Below are 18,466 nucleotides of genomic sequence, written 5' to 3' on the forward strand. Positions count from 1 at the left end.
CAGAAATGAAGAAACTGGCTCAGAAACTTTTTATGAGTTAGTCCACCATGATAAGTGATTCAAGGTACTTCCCATTACGGAGGCCAGGAGGGGATCCCCAGTCATTCATCACCATCCACAAACAGTCCTAAGAGCCTTCTGTGTTCACAGCTCCTAGGAGGAGGGTAGGAACCACGGTTTATTTAACTCCTCCTGGGTACTTGTCACTGTGTTAGTTGTTTTACATGAACTGTGTACTTTCCTCTTCCAACAACCCAATGAGCCAGGTACTATTGTTGTCTTTATTTTGCAGGTAAGGAAACTGAGTATCAATAACATTAAGAAACTTGCTCAAAGTCACACAGCTGGTACATGGTAGGGTCAGGACTCAAACTGAGGTCTTTGTGATCCTAGTACTTGTGTTTTTTCTGTGACCCCACAAGCCCTCCGAAGATCCAGAGAGGTACCAGGTACATGCCCAATTCCTAGAGGACAGGTTCTGTCATTAACTTGAACAGAGATAAACCTGAGAGTTTCATTCCCTGGAGTGAAGGGCGTCTGATGCACACCGCGGGCCTTGCCCCAGCAAAGCCCCATTTGCATTAGAGCGAATAATTCTGAGTTCAGGCTTTGGAGACCAGCTGCTAAGGTTTGACTCTCAAGTGTGCGCTTACTCATTGTGTGAGCAAGTCTTGACTTCTATGTGCCTCTGTTTACTTGGTTTTAAAATGGGGTTAAGGTCTCACCAGGTAGTTGTGAGGATTAAACGATGTGGTACCCAAATCATGGGGTCACACATAAGCCTTAGTAAACGGTAGCTGCCATGAGCATCAGCCTTGAATACTTGTTGATTTAATGTGAACTAAATGCAGATGGCAGGCAGATGGGTATGCACACAGGCAGGGCAGCTTGATTTACTCACGCCGAGGTGCCTTTATCTGTGACCCCTGCCGCATCTCTATTTGACAGCTAGTCAGATTTTCTTAGCCGTGAGCACTCAGTTCTCTTCCCAGGCCTTCTTCCTCGGCTCTTGACAATGGGCTGCATTTCAAAGCTGGGACTCCATCCAGGTCCCTCTGACCTCAAAGCCCCTGCTCTGAACCACCATAGTACCTGCCTTTTAAAATATTGTCCTAAGGGATAAAACGCACCTAACGAGCTAGGTCTGTAAAATCCTGGAATAAATCCTTCAGGGAAATCCAGGTTGAGTAAGTATTGTTGGATCATGTCATGAGCAGCCCAGGAGATTGGGGTCACTACTAAAGATCTGATTGGTTAAGATATCACCTAACACCTGTCAGAATGGCCGTCACCAAAAAGAACACAAATAACAAGTGTTGGCGAGGATATGGAGAAAAGGGAACGCTTGTACACTGTTGGTGGGAATGTAAATTGGTGCGGCCACTATGGAAAACAGTTTGAAGCTTTCTCAAAACACTAAAAATAGAACTACCATGTGATCCAGCAATTCCATTCTTGGGTATTTATTCCCCCAAAATGAAAAGCACTAATTCAAAAAGATACATGCACCCCAACGTTCACAGCAGCATTATTTACAATAGCCAAGATATGAAAGCAACCTAAGTGCCCAACAGATGAGTGGATAAAGAAGATGCAGTAGGGAATTCCCTGGTGGTCCAGTGGATAGGAGTCGACTCTTTCACTGCTATGGCCCAGGTTCAGTCCCTGGTTGGGGAACTAAGATCCCACAAGCTGCATGGCGTGGCCCCCCCAAAAAAATAGATGTGATATAGATATATCTATATATATCTCTATGCAATGGAATACTACTCAGCCATAAAAAAGAATGAAATTTTGCCATTTGCAACAACATGGATGGACTTGGAGGGTACTATGCTTAGTGAAATAAGTCAGACAGAGAAAGACAAATACTGTATGATATCACTTTTATGTGGATTCTAAAAAATAACACTAGTGAATATAACAAAAAAGAAATAGACTCACAGATATAGAGAACAAACTAGTGGTTACCAGTGGGGAGCGGGAAAGGGGGAGGGACAAGTTAGAGGTAGGGAAATAAGAGGAACAAACTACTGTGCTCACTTCGGCAGCACATATACTAAAATTGGAACAATACAGAGAAGATTAACATGGCCCCCGTGCAAGGATGACACGCAAATTCATGAAGTGTTCCATATTTTTGTGACCTGAATGGGAAGGAAATTCAAAAAAGAGGGGATATATGTATACATACAGCTTATTCACTTTGCTGTACAGTAGAAACTAACACAACATCGTAAAGCAACTATACTCCAATTTAAAAAAAAAAGAGGTACAAACTACCATGTATAAAATAAATAACCTACAACGATATATTTTACAGCACAGGGAATATAGCCAATATTTTATAATAACTATAAATGGAATATAACCTTTAAAAATTGTGAATCACTATGTTGTACACCTGAAACATATAATATTGTACATCGACTATATCTCAATTAAAAAATAAAAAAGCTGTGACCTAAAAAGAAAAGAAATCTGATTGGTGAAGGATTACTGTGTGGTCCCATTGGAAGATAGGAAACATCTAAGGAGGACCTTAAAAGTTAGCTCCCCTCTCCTCCTGCCTGGTTTCCCAGCTTCTTTTGATAAGGGAAAGAAAGGACTTTTTACATTTTTCTTTGCAAGCTCAGTTGATTGTGTCTATTTCTGCAAGACTTTGTTGCAAATAAAAGGCTTCCCTGCATACATAGAAAATCGCTCTTTCTCAGATATCCAAGATACGCAGTATTTTTATGTGAAAAAAAAAAAGAAAAGCAAGTTGTAATACAATATGCACAGTGTTCTCCCCTTTTTTTTTTTTTTTTTTTTTTTAAATGCCAATATCCGACCACAGGAGAAATCTGGAGAAAAAGACATAAAAGTGTTGAGAGTATTATCCCAGCATGATGAGACTGCGTGAGCCTTGACTTTCAGTCGTTCAACAACTATTTATTGCAGGCCTACTGTGTGCCGGCCACTGAGGATACAGCAGGGGGACACTTTCCACTTTATGGGTTTCTGCCCTGTTTGGATTTGTGTAATAGGCATGTGTAACTTTTGTAACCAGAAATATAATCAAGAATTGCTTCTTCTCCCAAAGAAGAAAATCCCTCTTTCCTACAGCCCAAGTCAGCATCACCCATCTCTGCCATCTTGGGATCCTCCCAGCGCCCCTCTCCTCACGCACCCTTCACATCAGCCAGCCCAGCCCTTCACTCTCCAGCCTCTAGTCTCTCTGAAAAGAGAATGACAGACCTACGTCTGAATTCTGCTCCTACTGCTTACCAGCTCCGTAGCTTAACCTTGCTGAGCGTCTGTGTCTCACCTATAAATGCAAACACATTTCCTTGCTGGGCTGTTTGTAATGATCAGAAGATATCACGTGTTAAACTCCTGGCATGGTGCCTGGCACACAGCAAGTGCTTAATACTGAATAGCTCTTATTATAATATTATTTTTCTCACTCTTCCAAGCTGGAAATTCTCAGCAAGTGGCATTGTCAGAGGTCAAGGGCCCAGGCTCGAGCCTGTTGAGCTCCCCTACTGTCTCCCTCCACACCCATCTTTTCTCCTTTCCCTCTAATTTCCCTCACTACGTTCTCTTTCCACATGCAGCTCTTCCCTCCCTGAGTCTCCCCCTCTCTCTCCCTCCCAGACCACTTTGTGCACAAGCTCCTGAATCACGACCTCCTTCTTCAGGGTATCCAGCCTCTCACTCCATCTTTCTCCTTTGTCATCAAACATGCGCTTCAAGCTGGTGCATCTTCACTGGGACCACTGCTTCTTTAGCTCCTTTTCTACTGCTCGTACTCCTGTCCCACTAAGACCTCGAAGTGCGTTACACCCTGTGTGCTGGCCACCAACTTCCTACTTTGTCTTTGCCTCTTTGGCAACTGACGTGGCCCCCTGCACGGAAGCCCCACCTTCCTCCCCCCGCCGTGTTCTCTCTGGCCTACCCAGCCCTCTCGGTTTGCTTTCTTGAAACCCTCTCATCTTTGATAATTACAGCTTGGCAGGGGGATGCTTCTGGCGGCCGGTAGGTAGAGGCCAGGGACACCGCTGAACGTCCTACAGTGTCCAGGACGGCTCCCACAGCACGGACTGTCCAGCCCAACAGGTCGAGGATGCTGCAGTTAAGAAATGCTGCTGGCTCCTTCGTCTCTAATACATCCCGGTTATTTTTCTGAAAAAAAAAACACCCTTGATTAAGCCAACTCACTGCTCCATCAAGAAGCTGAAATAGCAGTGACTCAGACCCTGGCGTCACACCACTGTGAGCCCAAGCCCTGGCTCAGCCGTTTGCCAGCTGTGTGGCGTCCAGCAGCCACATGTCTCAGAGCCCGACGGCCTCACGTGTAAAAGGAGGCGATGGCGGGACAGTACAGTGGGGTGATGCGCTGATTGCTTAGCAGAGGGCCGGGCACACAGGTCACACTCATGACTTTCCAGTGATGTTTAAGTCAAGTTTATACTCTTTAGGCTACTGTTCTAGGCTGGCCACAAATTGAACTCAGCTTTCTATCCCAACTCTTCCCTCTACTCCGCCCCTCCCCCATCATCTGCTGTACCCCAATTAAGCTCCGCCCTCTTCCAGAACATGCACTGCATTTCCCCACCTCTCATCCTGCCTCCTGCCTTCACCCCCCTCCCCATATTAGTTTCCTATGGCTGTTCTAACAAATTACCACAAACTTAGGGGCTTAACACAACTCACATTTATTCTTTCACAGTTCTGGAGGCCAAAGGTCCAAAATCAGTTTCGCTAAGGTAAAGGCAAGGGGCTGGTTCCTTCTGGAGGCTCTAGGAAAGAATCCGTTTCCTCGCCTTTTCCAGCCTCTAGAGCTTTTATTCCCCGCTTTCCTGGGCTCATGGCAGAGGAGCATCTTCAACTCTCTGCTTCTGTCACATCACCGTCTCTGTCTGTCGTAGGCAGACTCCCTGTGTCTGCTTCTTGTAAGAACCCATGAGACTGTATTGGGTCCCCCCAGCTAATCCAGGATAAGCACCCCCATCTCAAGATCCTTAACTTCGTCACATCTGCAAAGGTCTTTCTGCCCTGTTAGGTAATGCTCCTAGGCTCTAAGGATTAGGACCCAGACATCTCTGCGGGGGGAGGCATCATTCACCCAACCGCATCTTCCATTCTGAAACGCCATCCCCTCCAACTCTGCATACCCGCCAGTGCCCACGCCCAGGGGGTCCTCAGCCAAGCAGTGATCACTCCAGGGGAATGATGGCGCCTCCTCTGGGACCCTCACGCTTGCGCACTCCTTCAGCCATCATTTCCGCGCCACCTGGCGTCCCTGCCTGTTTCCTACCAGGCACTTAGAGCTTGTCTCTCACGCTGAATGGCTTCATATCATCCCCCTGCTCAGCTCACCGTGCTGCATGCACACGGCAGACACTTAGTCGGTGGGAGCTCTGCAGATGGTTCTTATTTTCCACCCACAAAAAGAAGCTTGGATTTGAGCCCAACCGAAGCTGATCAACAATTTTAAAAACACAAGGTCGGGCTTCCCTGGTGGCGCAGTGGTTGAGAATCTGCCTGCCGATGCAGGGGACACGGGTTCGAGCCCTGGTCTGGGAAGATCCCACATGCCGCGGAGCAACTAGGCCCGTGAGCCACAACTACTGAGCCTGCGCGTCTGGAGCCTGTGCTCCGCAACAAGAGAGGCCGCGATAGTGAGAGGCCCGCGCACCGCGATGAAGAGTGGCCCCTGCTTGCCGCAACTAGAGAAAGCCCTCGCACAGAAACGAAGACCCAGCACAGCCATAAATAAATTAATAAATAAATAAATTTTTTTAAAAAAACACACACACAAGGTGGATGGCAACTCACGTTTCCTCGATGGGAGGGCGGTGTTGCCCTCACCCACCTGTCGGCAAGCTCTGTGAAGACATTATTCAGAAAGCAAAGGAAGTGAATTGAATTGATACTTACCTTCTTCTTGCTTCTCTCTTTAAGGATTGTCTTTGTATCTGAAATACCTTCTGGAACATTATAAAAAAATTACAAGCTGGACCCAGGAACTTCAGGTAATCTTTGAACTTCAAAAGTTCATTTCAGCTCCTGCTTAGAATTCACCTAGCCCTGAGCATTTGAACTCTGTTTCTCCTCTGTTAGCTAGTCAGCACACATCCTCCAAAAGGTGAAAGGACACCTCCATTTGCACACGAAATGCTTCAGACAGGGTGGCTGAGATCTCCCAGGAGGGCAAGGAGGCTTGTTTTCCTCTGTCAGAAACCAGAAAAATGTAAATGCCATCAGATCTTTAAAATTGTTTATTAAATGAAGTGGAAGAAGTACAGCTAGCCACAGTATAGGCAGCAGAATTACCAAAAGTTACATAATGTCAACATTTTAGAGGCAAAATTATCCTTAGGGATTGTATCTCTCTGGTAGCTATTGCCGTATTAATACTGTATAATAAACAACCATAACACTTTTAGCAGTGTTCCACAGTTATTGTCTACTCATCAGACATCTGGGGCCAGCCGCTAGGTGGGCCCGCTGGTCTTGGATGGGCTTGCTCACGTGTCTGGGTGTTGGCTGGACCTTGGTCGATACCGGCTGGCCTCAGCTGGAGCAGCTGTGCTCTGTTCCACGTGTCTCTGATGCTCCAGCAGTCTGGCCTGGGCACGTTCTCATGGCGCTAGCAGAGGAAGCAGAAATCGGGAAGAGAAAGCAGGCCCAATCATGGAGTGCTTTTCAATCCTCTGCTTGTGTTATGTCTGCCAACATCCCATTGGCCAGAGCAAGTCACATGACTGAGTTCAGTGTCAGGGGGCAGGATATGGGTGGGCACTGCAAGTTACATAGACAAAGATATGAATAGAGGAAGGGTGAAATATTGGGACCACCATTACGATCAACTCCAAAGACCATCTAGTCCAGGGGTCAGCAAACTTCTTCTGTAAAGGGCCAGATGGTAAATATTTTAGGCTTTGCAGGACATACAGCCTCTGCCACACTTATCTGACCAGCTGTTGTAGAGCAAAGGCAGCCATGGACATACGTAAATGAATGGGCGTGACGGGCATGCTCTGCTCCAATAAAATTTTATTTATAAAAATGGGCAGTGGTCCATATTTGGCCTGCAGACAGTAGTTTGCCAACCCCTGATCTAGTCCATTCTCCTTATTTTACAGAGATGGACAATGTCATTCAGAGGCTAGGTGACTGTTTCAACGTCACACCGCTAGTTGGTGGAAGAATCAAGACAAAAGCTCAGGCCTTCTGGCCCTAGCTCACTGTTTTTACTCTTACACTCAGCAAATAATAACAAATAAGTCTAACTACCATTTACTGAGCACCTACTATGTGCTAAACACTGTGCTAAAAGCTTTCCATCATTATCTCATTCTTACAACTCTAAGAGGTAGATACTAGTATTAACCTCATTTTCTATACGAAGAAGTGTCTAGAAAGAACTAGAGCTGAGATTCTGTCTAGATCTAGAGTCTGAGCTCTTAACCACGATGCTCTACTACTTCCCTACTAGCTACTAAGCTAAGCATCATTTTTCTGTGTTTTGAAGAAAGTTTCGTGAACCTTTGTCCCGCCCCCAAAGGTAGTGGAAATTACTCCTGCGTTAGTCCTGTCCCCCATCAGCTGCAGTTTCCCTTCCCCTCATTTCAGATCAAGATCAACAGTTCTCAGGAAACTCAGCAGTATTTGCTGCAAGAAAAGTTACGGCAGCATCTGGCAGAGAAGGAGAAGCTGACCGAGGAAAGGCTACAGCAAGAGGAGAAGCTGAAAGCCAGAGTCAAGCGGCTAATGGAAGAGAAATCGGTAAGGTAGTCCCCGTCCTTCTCTTTACTACTGGAAACTGATGAAATGGGCTTTCCTATGAGAAACAGAGGGCGCGTACTTAGATGGAGAGATCTCAGCAACTCCTTGTTGGGAACTAAATTAATTGAAGAGGGTGAATGAGGTAGGAGGAATTAACATGAAGCTTGAGTCCTAAACCTCAGAGATCAAACTGAAGATCAACTTGAAGAGGCAAGGTTATTGAAATGTCTAGAAATGGTACTTTGTTTATATACTGCAGCTGATTTTATTGATACAAACCCCAGCCGTTACTGCAGGTCCTGGTTTGTGTCTAAGTGTGTGCAAGACCAACCAATAGTATTTCAGTCTTCTGCTTTCTCTTCATACATATCAGGGGAAACACATGGCCAAAACTGCTACGTACTTTACCAGAAACCAGCCAATTAGAGGATACTTTACAGCAGCGCCTCTCAACTCAAAGGTGTCCACAGATCACATGGGGATGTTGTTAAAATGCAGATTCTGCCTCAGCAGGTCTGGGGGGGCCTGGGATTCTGCATTTCTGACCAGCTCCCAGCTGGTACTGATGGCACAGCTCTGCAGACGACATCTTCAGCCACAAAGTCTTACAGGAAGGTTTTCCCCAAGTTGGCCGATAAGAACCACCTGGACGCTGGTGAAAAATACAGGTTCTTGGGCCCCACCCCAGACCCACTGAATCAGAATCTCAGGAGAAAGCCGGGAAACTGCAGATAATGGGCTGATTCTCATCCTTGTCCTTGAGTTGGCCCTTTCTGATATTCAGGGACCCGCCATGAATTTAACTACCTCGGTCGCCATCATCCTAGATCAGTGGCTCATGACTTTGGCTGCACTTTTGTCACCTAAGAGATTAACAAATACTAATGCCTTGTACCCCTCCCCCCACCCCACCCCCAAGTTCTGACCTAACTGGGGTGAGGGTGTGGCTCAGGCACTGGGATTGGTAAGCTCTCCCTGGTGGTTCCAATGTGCCGCCACGGTGGAGAGCCACTGCGTGGCTGCCCCTCGTCCACCCACCTCAAGACAGCAGCACCAGATCCGCTGGACCCCAGCTCTCCCCCAGCACCTCCTTTCTTCCCCTGAGAAGGACTGGATCTGCCGTTTCCTCCACCTTCACCACGGGAAGCTTGGTGACTTCCTGCTTGGACCGTCCTTCTCTGCCACACACCCTCACTCTCCAGACCTCTCCAAGAGGCAAAGACCTCTGCCTGTTCCCTTTCATCCTCTAGCTCGTGCCCCGCTACCTCTTCTCCTGTTTGCCTCTTTCTCTGCCTTTCTGCCTTTTGTGAAATAAAAGATTAAAAAGGAAGAACCACCTGACCAAAATCACCTGTGAGCCACATAAAGGTACTATTAACATCAGCCTTAAATCAAGGCAGCTCCCTCCAGAAGGGCAATTAGACATAGAAAAAGCCAGTGCCATTCCACAGAGAGGGAAATAAAACCAGAAAGAACGTAGGAATCTTCAAAATCTTCACCAGACTCTCCACCTGTTTCCTCCCTCCTCTCTGATTAACTTCTCCCTTGCCAAATGTCTTATTTTAGTTTTAACTTTGGTTTGACTTGTTCCCACTGTGGATGTACGGTATTGCAGCCCCAGCATGTTCAACATCACCTTGGGCACCAGCCTGGGCCTCCCAGGCGCCCATTTGTAACATCGATTCCAACAGATACAGGGTTTCAAGGGCTGACATCAAACCCCCTTTAATCACAACAAACCTCAGAGCTCACACCAGCCCATCCAGAGGGGGACACAATGCCAGGGACCCACCAAGACAGAGTGCCGCTGTTCATGTCCACTCTTGTCCCGTCGAGGGTCATCCTTCCCCAGACACGCACATTGATCAGCTTGACCCCAGGGACTCATCTGAAAGTACTATTCCAGACTCGAGTGCCAGGTGCCCCGATTTTAAATGAACCTCCCTCATACCACATGACACCATCACCACCACCCTTTCTAAAAATACGTTTGTCAGAATTCATTAATTAAACTCGTCACAAGTCCTAGCTTGTCTGAGGACTCTGTTTCAACGGTAAGAAATTCTAGGTTCCCTTACGGAGCTAACCTTTTTTTTATTATGATCTGTTAGCAGCAGTCCTCTGATTTGTGCACACACTAATGGTTTAAATCAGGGATAAGCAAACATTTTCCATGAAGAGCCAGATAGTATCTATTTTCAGTTTTGCGGGTCGTATGGTCTCTGTTGTGGCTTCTCAGCTCTGTTGTTGCAGTGCAGAGGCGGTCGTAGGCAACCCACTATGAGCATGGAGGGATGCCAATAAAACTTTATTTACAAAAAAGCAGGCAGCGGGCCAGATTTGGCCCAGATGCCATAGCTTGCCAACTCCTGGCTCTAGGGTCAAAGGGACCAGGGTTCAAACTCCTGTTGATGTGATTTACTAGTAAACTGAACAGATTCCTTAATCTCTCTAAGCCTGTTTCCTCCTTTGCAAAGTCGAAATGACAGAAGAAATGATTGATCTTTACTCGTGAATAGTTATCACGTGACAAGTATTTCATGTTCATCATCTCATCTGCTCCTCAGATCAACCCACTGCAGGAAGCACTATTACTGTCCCCATTGTACAGATAATGAAACTGAGGCTTCTAAAGCTTCTCACTTGCCCAAGACTATATATCTAGGAAGGATCAACCGGAGGCTCTAATTTGGGCCTGCCGACTCCAGATTCCGTACTCTTAGCCCCTAGGTATACTGCCCACAGTTTTCTGTGGGGTTGTTGTGAGAAGTGAAAGAGTTAATCCGTGCAGTGTCTGGCACAGAGTCCAGATTCCTACTATGGTAACCATGTCTATTAAACAACAGTCATGACTTTCAGGCTTTGGAGGAAACCATTTCTCGGGAGAAAAGCAGAGCGAAGCAAGCATTAGAAGAAGAACAGAGCAAAGTCCAAGAGCTGGAGAATCGCTTAACCCGCCAGAAGGAGGTACGCAGCTCGGGGAGATAGTTGGCTCCAGCCCAAATCCGCCTTGAGGGCCAAATGGAAGAAGTTTAGAACCATAGATGATGGGAAGAAGTGCGTGGCGGAGTTTCCTCGATTGATTTGTCCTTGGGAGGGCTCAGCTAGTCTGGGAAGAAGCAAGGGGGACTCTAGGAGAGAACCCTAGAGCTGTAGCCTTCACAATTAGTTGGAAAAATTGTAAACAGTGTAAACTACAGCCTTAGATAGGGGACAAGTTGGGATTGGTGACATGAGCATTTTCTGAGCAGAGATTGTATCCCAAATCACAAAAATGGAGGAATTACAGAATCGTGGGACTTCAGGGCTGCGTGTATCCTCCAACAACATCCTAAAATCATCCAGCCTTCAGCTCCACCACCAAGGAATTTTCTGCAGCCCAGGGCAGTCCATCCCAGTGTTGATGCCTTGGGCTGGCAGAACATTCTTCCTTTAGGTTGAACTGACTCAGACTTTCTCCCAGAAGGGTTTCAATCCTCCACCCGCCCCCCGGGCTCCTGCAAGACCCGTCTATTGAATACTTTCTCTTCCACAGAATAACCTTTTATAGATGCTTGAAAATAGAGGCACCTGCTCCTCTCCAGACCCAAATGCCATTCACAGTCCTGGAGCATGGCCTTGTTCCGCTCCTCTGAGCTGCTCTGTGCTCCAGAAGTCACAGATGGGCAGCTCACTGGCTGAAAAGGGCCTGCAGACATGTTATGTTTGGTCCTCGAGTGTTTTATCTTGAATTCATAAAATATACTGAAAAATCCAGATTCCCATCCTCTCTTGAAAAGTTGGGAAATCTGGCCCTCCTTTCCACTTGGCAAAAACGGGCCGGAGTGGAACCAAGTAGCAGAAGTTTGCCACAGTCCTCGCCATTCCCTATTGCATTACACACAATCCACTTCACTTTGGGTAACTGTTGAGCCCCTGTAGGCATCTGAGTTTGCAACCCATCATCTGTTTTCTTCCTAAAGTCTTTGTAGCCAAAACCGGACACAGTTCTCCGGCATTTAGTGGCCTAGAGCAGGACTCTTCTCTCCCTCGTTGAAGATGTTGTACTTCTATTGATGTGTCCAAAATGGCTTTTGGAAAAGCCCTATTACAGTGTTCACTCATACTCACCTCATGGTCACCCTCAGATCCCTGAGTCTTTTTTACAAAATGTTATCATTAGCACTTCAGTCCTGGGGCAGCACAGAGGAGTGAGGAGTGCAGGCTTTGCAGCCTGGCTGGGCTACTTACTGGCTCAATACCTACCTTCTTTAAAGGATGGCTGTGAAGATTAGAGATAACGTGCACTAAAGTGTTTGACCCAGAATCATCACTCAAAGAATGGTAGCTATTAATACTATCAATCACTGTACTTCCACTTCTGTTTAGGCACTTGCCTCCTACCAATCCCCCACTGCATCCCTACTCCTCAGAGTGAAACCCTGGCCCACCCACCAGTGAGCGAGAAATAAGGAGCCTGGTGGGCAGAGCCCATGCCATTTGATCCGATCCAGAGAGGGAAAGTGTTTATGTGTTGGGTCTCACTCAGGTCTCCGGCGCAGCTGTGCTCTACAGGCCTGTGTAAACAGTGTCAGTACCTGGTCCTGAGTTATTTCTCCAGGGGTGGCAAGGAGGAGGAGGGTGCCACAAGGGTTCACAGCGGCCAACAAAGATGGGGAAGCCCTTCGATTTTAGCGATCTCGAGGTCACGGGGCACTTCAGGAGGGAGACTTAAGGAAAGCCTGGTGGTGGACAGCCCCGTGGCAGGCAGGAGCTGTGGCCGGGTCACCCAGGCCCAGGACAGCGCCAGCCCACTTCTCCCGGCAGGACCTCTCCGTGGCTTCTTGTCAGGGAACCTGAGATTAAAATCCCAGACACAGACTTTGATCAACTTCAAACAGTCATTCGATTTTTCTTTCTATTAGACCTTCCTCCACACTGTCAGATGAATCTTTTTTTTTTTTTTTTGGCTGCGTTGGGTCTTCGTTGTTGCATACGGGCTTTTCTCTCTAGTTGCAGCGAGCGGGGGCTACTCTTTGTTGCGGTGCACGGGCTTCTCACTGAGGTGGCTTCTCTTGTTGCGGACCACAGGCTCTAGGCACGTGGGCTTCAGTAGTTGCAGTACACGGGCTCAGTAGTTGTGGCTCGTGGGCTCTAGAGCGCAGGCTCAGTAGTTGCGGTGCACGGGCTTAGTTGCTCCGCGGCATGTGGGATCTTCCCGGACCAGGGCTCGAACCCGTGTCCCATGAAATAGCAGGCGGATTCTTAACCACTGCGCCACCAGGGAAGCCCCTGTCAGATGAATCTTTAAAGATGACAGAATCACTAGGTCATAATGTGGGTTCGGAGGTAACGTTAAAGGTTAATTCCCATGACCTGCCCAGGAGCGTGGGAGTAAAGTGGCCCAGGGGGACGGGACCTGGGCGTGAGTCGTACGAGGACAGCCTTCCCTGTAGTGCGTAGCGCCCGTCTCGGCTGCAGAGGAGCTGCCGGGAGCAAAGTCCCGCGTGTAGACGTGAGATCAGGCGCAGTGGAGCAGGAAAATGTCTTAACCCGAAACCCTCCTCAGACGTTCGGCTCCCTCACGTCTCATGGGAGACACCAGGCTCCCATGATGTTACTGCTCTTCTGCTTCTTTGAGGGCTGGTATTGGAACAGCTGAGTGCTGGCGTTTTTTAAACTGCTTTTCACTGCAAAATATATAAAAATGTGTAGTATTTCCTCCATATTATGGATTAGATATTTTTGCAGGCTAATCTCGGACCCTAACCACCAGCTATAATGGAAACCGTGTTCCAAATTCCAGACATCTGCCTAGCTGTTTAAAACACAACCCGTTTGAGAGTTGAGGTGCCCTTTCTTTCTTTTTTTTTTTTTTTTTAACATCATGATGATGAATATGAGGTGCCCCTTCTTTCTTGCAGTGACTAGAAACAGGGGCCTTACCGGCAACTTCCAGCCTTCTGCAATTTGCATAAACCATTTAACTGAACGGCTTATCAGCAAGCTGCTTCCCAGATGAAATTCCCTGACTGCGGGCACTAAATACCAATCACAGCCCTCAGAGCTTCCCCTGTGAGCTTTGCCCCCACCCCTCCTAGAGACTCTTACGTGTGGCTCATTAATTCAATACACTGCCCTCCTCCAGAAACCTGATTGTCTTTCAGAGATTTATTTCAACAACGGGAAATTCCATTATTAATGAGATTCTTCTTCTTCTTATCACAGAGGCTGCCTGGCACAGTGATAAGAGCTCAGACTCTGAAATAAGACAGGCTTGGTCGCCTCTGCTCGCTTGCTCCCTGCCAGGGCCTCCACCCACAGGCAACGTGAGGGGTTCAATCCTGGCCTCACCACTAACAAACTTCATGGTCCCTGCACCCTCACCAACTTTCCGTTTAGTTTCCTCATCTGTTAAATGCAGGCACTACCTTCTCTGATGAGGTTGCCGTGAGAGTGACGTGGGTGAGAAGCGCTGGCCTTGGGCCCTGGCACGGAAGCTTTGGGCCCTGGCATGGAAGACCAACCCCCAACGTTTGAGCTACTGTCATTATAATTAGTATCATCGTTATTAGCAATTTTCCCCCTAAATGTGCAGGCAACCAAAAAGGCTGGTCATTGATTTTCAGATTTTGGAGAGCAGCATTGCCCATGAGAAAAGAAAAGCAAAGGAAGCCTTAGAGACAGAAAAGAGAAAAGTGCGAGATCTGGAGAACCACTTAACCCAGCAGAAGGAGGTATGAGGAGCAGAGAGAGAGAAATTGGGCGGTGGCAGCCAAAAGCCCTTTGGAAGGAGCTCCAGAACCAGATGTGAGGCTGTGTTTCGGTGCCCTGATGTAGAGCAGGTGGTAAAGCGGGCAGGTGGGGAGCAGTGCCTCCGTTCAGACTGGCCGATATCACATCATAGGACTCACCAGCTGTATGACCCTAGGGCAGATCACCTAACCTCCTGTGCGTCAGTTTCCTCATCTGTAACATGGGGAGGGATACAGTCCCTGCCTCGCTGGATTAAATGAGTTAGCATATATTAAGTACTTAGAACTGCACTCGCACACGGAGGGCCGTCTCCAAAAGCACTGCTGGCCAACTACCTAGGGAAGGGAGATGCACTCCAGGGGAGACCCCCTGGGTTGGAGTCTGGGTCAGTCCATCAGCCAGCATCCTCCTCCTCGTCGTCGAAAGGTATTTATGATGCACCCAGCATGGGCACAGTAGGAAAACACCCTCTTGGCTCCATCCTCCTAGTTTCATAGACTCCAAAGTAGACCCTCCCTGGGCCGATGGACAGACAGAGACCCAAACATTGCAGAGTAAGATGGAGTAGATGGTACACACCCAGCTCACACGGTGGTCACATCAAATAAGCGCCAGGGGTCAGTGCCTTCTGGAACAGACGAGAAGTACACCCTCAAGGGCAGGGTGATGTGGGAGGGGGAAGGGGTGTCCAAGTGCCAGGCCCAGGCCGAGCCAGTGACATCCACTGCCACCAGCCTGGGGACTGGGCTTACCAGCCTCACCTGCCCGGAGCCGCCATGAAAGGCAGGCCCCAAGGCTTAGAGGAGGGATGAACGCCCGAGTCATGCCCTGAAAGTCAAAGAAGGGCTCTCCGGAGCCAGGAGGCCAGGTGGCCGTGCCCTCAGTGACCTGTGATGGCATCTCCAGGAGCCGGACTCTAGGGACAGAGGGGGCACACACAGACATGTGCCGGCCCTCGTGGAACTTCCAGAAACAAAGCTGGTGACTCAATGAATTGTTTAATTCAGTTTTATTCGTCCATCTGCAAACATTTACTGAGTACCTACCACGTGCCAGACCTTATTGGGTGTCAGGGATACTGCAGAGCATTAGATGGACCACGGCCATGCCCCCCACTCTAGGGCAGAGGACAGACAACCATGTAAACAAACACAGGTGACTCCAGAGCCACAGGCTGTGGGGTAGACAAAACCAGGGTGGGTTAGAGAGCCCGTGGGCCCGCCGGCGGGGAGGGCCTCTCCAAGGAGGTGACCTTGAGTAAGAACTGGAGGGCAGAGGGAACACCACGGGAACATCTGTGGGAAGAGAATGCCACTAGGTCAGGGGTCCCAAGTGCAAAGGAGGGGGACCTGAGTTAGCCAGAGGGACAGAGGCAGGACGGGAAGAATGAAATCAAGCTGGAACAAGATGGAAGCCAAATGAGGGGTCAGAGGAAGAAAGCCGGAGGGAGACACAGAGTAGGCAAAGCGAGGCATGGCAGCAGAGCTGGGTGGGCTAAAAGTGTCGATTCTGGTCCCAATTCCAGCTCTGCCCTAACATGCTGTGTGACTCTGGGCAAGCCCCTTGCCCTCTCTGTGCCCTCATCTCTAATGTGGGTGTAGTGACAGAGGTTTGTTTCGAGGAGTCCGTGCATTCATTGTGAAGCACCTCCCCAGGTGAGGTCAGAGTCCCGGTCGGGTGGGGAGGATGGAGTGCATGGCGGGATATGGGGGCTGGACAGTCAAGCAAAGACCTTGGGAGTGAGACCGTGCCAGCCCCTGCAGGGAAGTGAGGTCAGAGTCCACACAGGGCGAGGGAGCTCCGACACAGAGTGAGCCTTGTTAAGGGGTAGAACCCAAACTGTGGTCACAGCTGTCCCCAGATCATCCCTGATACAGGTGGGCCAGGGGTGGGGTTTTAGAGTGTGGGCTCCTGCTGAGCAGGGTGGCAGACTCTGCCAGTCTACGTGTGAATCCACAAGCATGTCTCCTGCCTCCAGGTAGGGTGGGGTTTGAATCAGGAGGGCAGCTCAGGCAAGGTCCAGCAGGATGCCTAGGGCAGGGCACTGGCATCTGATCTGGCACCACCACTTCCTGACGGTGTGACCTTGACGCATTACTCATCCTCTCACCGCCTCACTTACAGCCTCCGTGTCCTTACCTGCAAAATGGGGGGCAGACGCCACCTGGGGCTCGTGTTCAGCGCACGGTGCAGGCGCTCGTGTTGCGGAATTTAGAGAGTGGGCAGTATCATCATCATCATCATTTTCATTTGTAATTTGCCAAGCGGCGCAGAATAAGAGAAGGGAGGGCGCCCTCCCACGGGGCATGTGGCCTCTTACGTCAGGCAGGACGCAGACTGGCAGGGTGGGGTCTGGACAGTCTTAGGCAGACTTGGCAGTGGGAAAATGCCAAGCCCATGCAGGGAGGAGAGTCAGAGCCCAGGTGGGGCGGGGAGGCCCGTGTGCAGAGCAGGGCAGTGGGGATGGAGGCCCAGGACGCAATGCTAGAACAGCAAGGCTGTCGGGAAGATCGTCTTTTCTCCAGGGCCACCCACCCGCAAAGTATAGCAATGTCAGTAGTTTTTCTTTTTACCCAATAATGCACGTTCACTAAAGAAAATTTAGAAGATACACACCAGTGAAAAGAAGAAAATATAAATTACCATAATCTCAATTCCCCCCAAATAGCCATTATTTATATTTTGGTACATAGCTTTCCAGTCTTTTGTTTATGCATATATAAATTATTTATTTCATTAAAATGTTATTCTTGTGGACTCTATATTTGTACGGGAGGCATAACTACAAGAGTTTCAACAACTGCAAATAGAGTTTCTCGACCCTACTCTGGCTGTTTCCCTCCTGGGGCTTGTGTAGGTGAGGCTGGGCTCCAATCCCCTCCCCATCACTGTGTCTGTGGGGTACATGTTCTCAGTCCCAAACTGTCCTGGGCCTCAATTTCTGCACCCAAGCCTTTGTAGGCTGGAGAGAGACCGCCAGTGTCCTTTGAAGCCACAGGCGTCAGGCCTGCTGGCACAGGAGGTGTCTCCCCCCAGCCCCTCCTGCCCCCAACCCCTGCGCTTTGCCTCTCCTGCCCCACCTCCCAAGAAGCCAGGTACTTCCCAACAAGGGACCACACTGGTTCCATCACCTGTCCGTTTAGTAGTTTAGTTCGCGGCTCAGCGCCAAATGCCTTGACCTGAACACTCACCAGCCTGTCACTTCCTGAACACCAGCCCAGAAATCCTGAAAGATGAATAACTCTCTTTTTTAAGGACAGAGCTAACCAAGACGTGACTTGCGGGTTCTCACCGTGCTGGGCACGCCACCCTTCTCACCTCTCTCTCCAGCGAGCATCCTGTCCCTTGAGCTCTCGCTCCCAAACCCTGACTCACTGGTGTCAACAATGACTAATCCTGGCTTCCCCTTGCCGTGTCACTTCCCTTCCTTTCTCGTGCACACACCCTCAAGCCGCTTGTTGTTGACTTCCAGATTTCAGAGAGCAGCATCGCCTATGAGAAACACAAAGCGAAGGAGGCCATAGAGAAGGAAAAGAAAAAGGTGCAAGATCTGGAGAACCGCATAACCAAGCAGAAGGAGGTATGAGTCTCAAAGAGGAAAAGACACGGAGGAGCCGGCATGGCTGAGCACCAGGCTCTGGGGGCGGGCGGTCTGGGCTCAGATCCTACCTCTGCCACCCCCTGGCTGTGGGACATTAGGCACCTCTGTGCCTTGGTGTCCCCACTTATGAAATACAGATGATCCAATAGATCAACCTCATGGAGTTGTGAGGCTTGATTGCTAACATACACAGAGACAAGCACCTGGCACTCAGTGAATGCTGCCTGTTTTATTATTGTTGTTGTTATTATTATTATTATTATTATCTCACAGCCAGGAAGTGGAGGGGCAGAATCTGAACCCAGGACTACCTGACTCCAGGACTTCTCATCATCACCCCTCCTCTCTCTATCT

At 48.8% G+C, this 18,466-nt stretch overlaps 1 protein-coding gene and 1 non-coding gene across 11 annotated transcripts in view; both read left to right on the plus strand.

Annotated features, from left to right (window-relative positions):
• FHAD1 (forkhead associated phosphopeptide binding domain 1) overlaps positions 1-18,466 on the plus strand; it is a 143,617-nt gene that overhangs the window by 91,495 nt on the left and 33,656 nt on the right. For 9 of the 10 annotated variants that reach the window (XR_009009821.1, XR_009009824.1, XR_009009825.1 and 6 more), the window contains 4 exons: positions 5,950-6,020; positions 7,624-7,776; positions 10,636-10,743; positions 17,984-18,091. Coding sequence is in view for 7 of the 10 variants with exons in the window: in XM_057557665.1 (XP_057413648.1) it covers positions 5,950-6,020; positions 7,624-7,776; positions 10,636-10,743; positions 17,984-18,091 (440 nt within the window). In the remaining 3 variants the exon portion in view is untranslated. The remainder of the gene's footprint in view (positions 1-5,949; positions 6,021-7,623; positions 7,777-10,635; positions 10,744-17,983; positions 18,092-18,466) is intronic. The other variant, XM_057557673.1, reaches the window with a different exon arrangement.
• LOC114236822 (U6 spliceosomal RNA) lies at positions 2,036-2,142 on the plus strand. Its single transcript, XR_003622683.1, has one exon. It is a non-coding gene; the product is annotated as a U6 spliceosomal RNA (small nuclear RNA).

This window comes from Balaenoptera acutorostrata, chromosome 1, assembly GCF_949987535.1.
Source record: "Balaenoptera acutorostrata chromosome 1, mBalAcu1.1, whole genome shotgun sequence".
Lineage (NCBI taxonomy): Eukaryota > Metazoa > Chordata > Mammalia > Artiodactyla > Balaenopteridae > Balaenoptera > Balaenoptera acutorostrata.